This window comes from Linepithema humile, chromosome 2, assembly GCF_040581485.1.
Source record: "Linepithema humile isolate Giens D197 chromosome 2, Lhum_UNIL_v1.0, whole genome shotgun sequence".
In the NCBI taxonomy this organism is placed as follows: domain Eukaryota; kingdom Metazoa; phylum Arthropoda; class Insecta; order Hymenoptera; family Formicidae; genus Linepithema; species Linepithema humile.
In genome coordinates, this window is record NC_090129.1 from 28915167 (window position 1) to 28923664 (window position 8498).

Below are 8498 nucleotides of genomic sequence, written 5' to 3' on the forward strand. Positions count from 1 at the left end.
ATATTTTTCTAGATTATAAAACAATATCATTTCTTGTTTGATAATCATTTTTAAGCAATTTTTCGTATCGCAAATTATTTTTCACTGATGCCGAAAAATTTTTTTATTAAAAACAATATTTAATATTTCCTTCGTAACGTGCGCACATTCTTCTTTTATTATATTTTGGACGTTGTACAATTTTATAAACTAAATAATAATTCAGTAGATGAAGGTTTTTTAATTATCGAAATATCAATGGCATCAAAATATCGATAATCTACAAATATAGCGCAGTGCGCCAGTTTTTGAAAAACCGATATTGCAATTACCGTTCAACTTATTTTTAGTTTTTCTTTTTTTTTTTTAATTATATTTACCGCAATATAAATAATAGACGCGAAAATAAAAGCAGCGCGCGCGAGGATTAAAAAGAAGAATTGCGCGCGTCGTCTAATATCATATTCATACTTTCTAAAAATGTTTCTATTGCTTGCGGGACGACGTAACGTTACATCGTCGGGGACTTAATCCGTCGGCGGGAGCGCGGATCCTTATCGATGTCTTTCTAGGCGGCTCAGGACGCCGCGGCGAACGTCGAACAATGGAAAGACAGCGGCCACGTAACGCCGAGGCGCGAGAGAACGCGTCCTTCCGGCATTTTAATATTCCTCTCGGTGTTACACGCGTGTTTCCGCGTGCCTGTGCGCGGGACAATGCAACACCCCGCCGCGGCACAGTGGCACAAGAAGAAAAGAGTGTGGCAATTAAGTGACACGCGCTCCCACGCCCCGGGACATTGGCCCGTGCACACGCTGCGAGAAACTGACACCTTATCGCGCGCACATCCATCCCCCGTCGAACAAAAAATAACTCTTCTCTTCTTTATTTATTTCTTCTCCCGCTTCGAAGTCGTACATGGTACCGGAAGATTTGGTTTCGATCTTATCAATCTTGCCGATTTCTTATCCGCCTGTTACGAAATCCGATTAAAAGTCTATTTTAGCGCTCTCTCTCTCTCTCTCTCTCGCGCGCGCGCGCCTGCAGCTTCCTTCAAATTCATTTCGCGGTGGTTAATGCAAACAGTACGCAGTATATGCGTCTGCGCGTGAATAGACGATTCTGATAAAGATGATATCGCCTGACCGCGCCCACATTTTAATGATTTTTTGAGCAGCTCACTTGAATGAGCATTATTGATCTGAGCGATTCGCTCGCGTAATATGAAATAACGAGGCTCATAAGCATCGAAAGTTACCTAACCCCGAAACCGTCCGTAATGCGGTCCCGCCGGCAACAATAATCACAGTGTACAATATCGCTTTGAAATAATGGAATAATACCGCAGTGACGAAATAGATAGGCGTTGCGGATAGATTTCGGCACATTCGGCGGCAGAATCGTATTGTGAGAAAGATGCCGTTTTGCACAAACTGCCGCTTAGAGCTGTCGTTACTCAACAGCTTCGTTAAGAAACGCTTTAAGCAACGTAGAATCAATGTAAATTATACCGCTTACCTCTTTGCATTGTCCTGCCGACGTATTAAAAGAATATTTCTGCAATGATGTTTATGTAAAATGCGGGCGCGCCCGCGCAAACCTCTTGGCGCACAATACATCAACACGTACACATCTTTTTTATATATATATATATAGAAATTTAATTTAACATTAATATAATTTAATATTACACGTTAAAAATACATTTGTTAATACTTCGATAAAATTATATAAATTTAAAACTTTACAGTGTGTGTATTTGTGATATTAGCGCTAAAATCCATTATCTTCGTCTGATATTATTTATATATCTAAAATAATCTATAACAGAACAATCATAGAAAAGATATTCCACTTTATAGAAAATAATTATATTAACAGGTACTGTATGTAATTTGAACCTTCCTCGTACAAGCTACATAATCTGTATAATACGAAAAAGGAATAAAACTATGATTGCTCTCTTCGTATTCCGACAGACGCTAAAGTTTATGTTTGTTCGATATGACATCGATCGATATGACAAATAGTATTTTAATTCATACCAGCATCATCTTAATACCATTATGTAATGGGAATCGGTTGGAGATCGTCTCGAACAACGTTTTCAACGAACCTCCTGTAATAATGCAACAAGATCTGTTTAATTCGATCAAGTTTCTTCGGGTTCACAACACTTTCGGCCGTAAACAATGGGTTTTCCGGCCCGAAGCCGGACTCGAACTGTAACGCCTCCTCCTCCTCCGCTAAAATCGGATTTACCAAAAAGCACCCGACGACCGCTCCGTAAAACGAGAAAGCTTTCAGCTCCGAATTCAGCCACTCCGTGCCGACCTCCGCCAAAATCTTTTCGTTTACGTGGCAACGGCGAAGCTCTTTAATAAACTCGTTGTGATAGATCTTGATTAGGCTTTCGAAACTCTTCTCGATCAACGACGACTGCACGCTGCTGTATATCAAGTAAAGAATGTCCGTGGAAACTGAGATGTGCCTGCTTATCTGGTAATCCACCATTTTCAAGTCGAGTATCCGGCCGTTTTTGTCGTGCAGGTAGAGCAGATTGTTGGTCCACGGATCGCCGTGGCAAATCGTGAAATACTTCTGCTTCGGCCCATTGAACAGTCGATGCATCGTGTCGTAAGTCTTGTTGTTGTAAGTGCTAATGTGATCTATAACGTTTTGCAGCTCTTGCGTTCGCGGCTCGATCACTTCCAAGTATTTCAGCGTTAGCTGGGTACACATTTCGGTGCACATCCTTGCTGCTGACGTTTCGGACGCATCTTTGTAAAATACTTCCGTCATTGAGTTGTTCCACTTGTCAAACTGCCGCGGGTCCTTGATCTTTATAGCTAAAGCTGAAGCATGTAGTTTGGCAAGTTTCTGAAAACAGAATATGAAAAATGTGTCAACTATTCGTTTGTTAAAACTTAAAATCAAAAGTTAAAGTTCATAATCTTGCAAATTGAAAAATACAAATAATAAAACATTGTTTGTCAATTAATTTTTTGAACTGCGGAATTTTAATCGAGAACTTGGAGACCTGCCGTTTAAAATTAAAAAATGTCATTTAATCGAATTTTTGCTAAACAGAATTTAAACTCCAAATTAATCAAAAGTTCAAAGTTTGTTATTTGTAATAATTGTTGAATATAAAGAGGAATGTGAATCTTGAAAGCTCGACACTCGACTTACGATCAATGTACAAGAATCTGATAAATTAACAAACTTGCTGCATCATAGATCATTTAATCTGTGCATCAGACGCAAGCGCAATCTTGAAAAATCATTATACTATCTAGATCTTCAGACAATACAAAACATTATTTAATGATCGGTCGACTGTCATCGAGATAATCGAGAAAGTAATCTGTGACCATGACATATTATGACAACCACTATGTCTTTATTCCTGGCAACGTTCTGCTTGTTAGCGGAATAAAGCTTTATAATCCTTGAAGTTTATCTACAGCTTGTCTATAGCACGATAAGATTAGCAACGCGCGTGATCGAACTATTATCTGAAGCACATAAAGAAGCAACAGACGCCTGGTGATGTTTTGCATTCTAATTATATTGCAATTATAAAATTTCTTGCTCCGTTGCTGCTTCGTGCGTATTTAATCGTCACGCGAGATTCTTATTAAACTTTATTATCCGAGAAACGTACTCTTAAGGCGTAGACAGAGTGATCCAAGTCCAAGAAGTTGCGTCTCTCGCAGTTAGTGTATCCCTTCTCTGCCAAATCTTCCATTATTATGTTCTCTTCGTCGGCGTGTATACATTGAGGGCCGAAAGGTCCAAGCGTGGGCAATATTTTTTGATAGACGTACGCTTCCATACGGAACAAATCGGTAAGGTCCACTAAATTAGAGATTCCGCGTGCTAGACTGAGCGTCTTCGTCATAAAAGTCTTGGCATACGCTGTGTGCAAAAAATGAATTATGAAAATACGAAAAGAAATTCGAGAAACACGTCCATGCGTACTTGTGTGTATCGCGTTTGTACAAAGTTATTTTTTCTACATTAAATAAACACAGTGAAAGCATATTTTTAATATTATCAAATTTTTGCGATAAAAATACAATAAACCGCGTTATTTACTTTTTATTTATTTATTCTTAATCTGTGCCCTGCGGCTTCAGATGGCTTCCAATTTTACATTTGTAAAATAAACCGCGAAACAGTTCAGCTTGTATGAATGAAATTTTAAAAAGTATGCAAAATAAATATTTAAGAAATTAAAAGGAAATATAAAATAAAGGTTCCAATATTATAGAGTACGACGAGTAATATATATATGAAACGCTTCGGATATTACGTAATTATCCTGAGTCAGTGATATTAAAACAACGAAGTAACGTTGTATTTTCCAGCACACATATGATTGTGAAATGACATGGCTGAGAATTAACTCGTTTCGATGACTCAGGCTTCGCCGATTCTACCGGCAATTTTCATTTGTCCTTCATACGCTTAAAACGTAATAACAATACTAACGACTTCCATCCCCGCGTGTGCCGACGAGTTTCGATCTGATCAACACCGACGTATAATTGTCGCCGATTTTTGACCCTGGCTTGTCCACGACCTCCGAAATCACCAATTTGTCGTCGTTCTCGTGTTTTCTGAGATAAACTTGAAATTGTTTCGCCGTCTCTGAAAATTGAATGTCAAATCATGTGAAAATAATGCTATCTGCGAGATTGCGAAATGGCAATTCGCGAATAATAATACCGGCCTTTTTGCAATGCTATGCTCAGAAATCGTTTAAAGCGTTAAATCAAACATTGTAAAGTAAATATAACATAGTAAAATGTTAAATCATAGGACACGGGCATTAGCAACGTACAATCTCTACGATATCACTTCATGGTCACATGCATAAATTGAGATGACCTTATCTATAATATGTGTGCACGAAGTATCAAAGTGTAATCATAAGTGTCACTGACAATGTCTATTACTGACGCATAGATAAAATTGGTATTTATAACAGCTCTCGTATATTCTCAACTGGATAAAACAATCGCATATATCAAAATATGCAATCCAGTTTCGCAATATTTTGTAATTTCTATGCTGCTGTTATCATATTTCGATAGACTATCGTAATTATTTTTTCAATTAGTTTTAACTACTATTTATTTTGACAGTTCAATTAGAGAATTAATTATCAGTTTAATTGGAGAACAATAATTTAATTAGAGCATTAATTATCAAAGTAATATTGAAAACTCCTCTGAAGGAGTTAACGAAGAAGGAGACTCGCAAAACTGAAAAATTCTAGCTTGCCACAAAATTCATTTCTGTATAAAATGGACTATTAATTCGTCAAAAGTCGCCTGGCAAAGAACACACTGTTGCTCAAGGGCACTCGATGCAATTGTTTGTCAAAGCCAAGTGCAAATTTAGATTCTCGTCACGGATGTGAGCAATTCTACGCCTGGCAATTACCCGGTTTCAAAGATTCTAAGCCAACCAGAACTGTAAATTACATGTTCTACGCAAGAGCAAATGACTGTAATTTCGATGATAACATAACAAAGCAAAATAATTATAATATGTACATTATAAATCGTCGACATGTGATAATTTAAAGAAGTTGCCATGTAACGTGCGTAATGAGAGAAACCGACTTTATTAGCGACACATTCACATTTAGCGTCAAAATTAACGGCGCAATTGTTTTATTTTCGCTACAAATAGCGTATAAAGTTCAAAAAATTCAAAGCATACAAAATTGTATTTCTTTATTTTTATCAACCTTTTTGATCTTATAAAAAAAAACTTATTTTTTCATATAACACAGAAAAAAAACGAGTGCCGGTCACGAAACCAATTTGATTACATTCGTTTCAAAGATTTTGTAAAGAAACCGTGATAGATTACTCAACAAATTGTCCTAAATATTTCAAAATTTTATTAAATCCTTGCGCGCATTCAATCCACTAAGTTTATTTTTTTGTTTAGTCGATAAAATGTTCCTGTTGACGAAGCGTAGTAAGTAACTTCGCCTGAAATCTTCAAATATCGCTGACTTACAAAAATTCCTGCAAGCGCCGTTTAAGCAGCTTTTTCCATCGTGAACGCTCTTAAGTGCGCGAGCACCGTAGCGCGAAAGTTAGATTTGACTCGTCTAATACAAAAATTTATATTCGACGTTACTATTTTGTAGTATTGCCAAAATCGATATTAATCGATAAGAATCATCGTTTGATGGAATGGCATTATGCAACCTTACACTATATTATATTACATCAATTTGCATGTCATTTGAAATGATAAGCTCATTTAATTATGCATTAACTGACAGTTGGCTCAAAATTCTCAAAACATTTAATTGCTGCAATCAACATCCGTATTTTTAATCACATTTCAACAATTTATCGTCATCAAGATTCATGTCCAATTTTAAATTGACAGATGGTGGACAGATAATAGCAAAACATTTTATCATCTTATCTTAAAAAATGTATCAGCTGAACAAGGTAGATGTCAATGTTATTTTAAATGTATTCACCTAATAGTTACACAGAGAACTCTTTTGACTATCACATCACCTTTCCAATAAAGAAATGTATACAATAATAGTAAACACAATCTAAAGCACACAAGTTATGCTACCGTCAAGTTCGAAAGTTGTTAATAGAGATATCAAAAGAATATATAGAAATGTAATCTTTACGTTTTATATCGCAATCGCAATCGTTAAATAAATAAATTTAGAATATAAAGTTGCACTGATTCGCGTTGTTCGTCTCGTATTGGTTTCCTTTCCCCAAGATTTTCCATAGATATTTCTAATTACGTAATTATCTATTTAATATATTATTTAATAGTTGCCATTGTAAACTGATTGCATAAATTTTTCGATGATTCTAATAATTATCTTAGATAAAGATTAAGTAATCAAGATAAATAAAAGATAAATAAAAGAAAACTAATAGTATTATAAATAAATTAAATAAAATTTTTGGAACTAGAACAAACGTTTACATCGCGTTAATCGGATATAAATTTAATTTTTTTTTTATTTAAAAAAAAATGACATACAGAAGGTAACAATGGAAATGATTTATTTCAGATTAAAACACTCTAAAAGAATTGCACAAACTGAAAAATGACTTGATCACTTTTCTCTACAGCGGAATCGTTGAAGAATTCTTTTGTCATTTACTTGCAATGGAAAACTTATCCGAAAAATCCACGTACCTTCGGCGGAGCGGTTAATCGCGAACGATCCGTTCTCCATCGTTGTATATCACTTCACTGATCACGATCGTTTAGGCGACTTTGCTATTCGCACGGCTCGCGGATGCGCGCTCGTATGACACACGATCGTTACAGAAGAGCGAACTGTCGTTAAGAGTGGGACGCTCCTCTGCACGTGCCGTTTTTATTCCTAACGTGTGAAAATTGCGTAAGATTGCATACGTACATTGCACACAATTGTGTAATCTTTAGCATATGGATTGAAATCTCAGTTCAACCGATATGCAGGAAATAACGACATTGACGCTCGCGATAAAGCCCCCCTCTTTTCACCTTCGTGCAATCTTTCTCTCTTTCTCTGATTTCTTGCCGCAAAACAACTTTATCTGTGAGATTAATTTCGAGAACGAGATAGAGAACGAAATAAAAAGTTTATTGGAAAAATACATGACTTGTCTATGCCAAGCGAGCCGAGTAAGCTGATCTTAATCAGAATAGCGTTGTCGTAATTTTATTTCATCGGCATTTCAAAAATGGTTATCGTTAATTTAATTAAATCACAATGAAAATACGGATACCGATATATGTATATTAGAGAGCCAATTACGCAGGCACCAATTATCCGAGTATTGACTTCCCCGAGAATCGATTCGCGAATGCGTGTAAGCAGAAAATGTAATTATTTCAAATGTAATATTATTTATTGTTATGTTTATTTCATTCATATTTTTAATGTTACACGTACTTATTTAATGCTCTACGTTTTACTTTTTTTTTTACGTCTTATGCAAGTGGATTGATTACAGATATGTTGCTGTCTCACAACTCATCAAGATAATCGACGATTCATTATAATTAATAGTATCGAGTGTGAATGATGATAATAAAAAATTGTGTTTAATAGACACGTGTAACTCTTAACACTGTCAAGGGTTATGGATACTTATTAATGATTAATGATTCGTTGAAAAATACTTATGACGATATAATTATATAACAAATGTACTTTACATCTTTAAATTACTGAAAAAAATAATATTAAATATTATCGCGCTAATTACAACTTTGACTAATTGCCAAAAAAATTCTCAATATAAATTTTAATTATATAAATAAAATTTTTTAATCGCACTTACCTTCGCTTGGCTTCATAAATGCTTTGTTGTGCCGCCAGTTTGTGGAGAAATAAAACGAATATTTAATGATGCAGAATAAAAGTAAAGAATAAGGCGACGTGATGATTAGAAGAATGCAGAACGGAAGAAGGAAAGGGCGCGCGGATTTCTTAATTTTACAAAACCCCGGTA

At 35.6% G+C, this 8498-nt stretch overlaps 1 protein-coding gene across 1 annotated transcript; it reads right to left on the bottom strand.

Moving 5' to 3' along the window:
* Positions 1 to 1987: 1987 nt before the first annotated feature.
* Positions 1988 to 7353, bottom strand: LOC105676013 (uncharacterized). Its single transcript, XM_012373544.2, has 4 exons — positions 7192 to 7353; positions 4477 to 4635; positions 3647 to 3900; positions 1988 to 2859 (listed from the first exon to the last, which is right to left on the bottom strand). The coding sequence occupies exons 1-4, from the start codon at positions 7229 to 7231 to the stop codon at positions 2044 to 2046; spliced, it is 1269 nt and encodes a 422-aa protein (XP_012228967.1). The 5' UTR covers positions 7232 to 7353; the 3' UTR covers positions 1988 to 2043.
* Between the last annotated feature and the right edge of the window lie 1145 nt (positions 7354 to 8498).

Coding starts and splice junctions, on each gene's coding strand:
- LOC105676013 (XM_012373544.2), bottom strand. CDS start 7,231: ATGGAGAACGGATCGTTCGCGATTAACCGCTCCGCCGAAG. Junction 4,636..7,191: donor GATTAACCGCTCCGCCGAAG/GTACGTGGATTT, acceptor TTCAATTTTCAG/AGACGGCGAAACAATTTCAA. Junction 3,901..4,476: donor CACACGCGGGGATGGAAGTC/GTTAGTATTGTT, acceptor TTTTGCACACAG/CGTATGCCAAGACTTTTATG.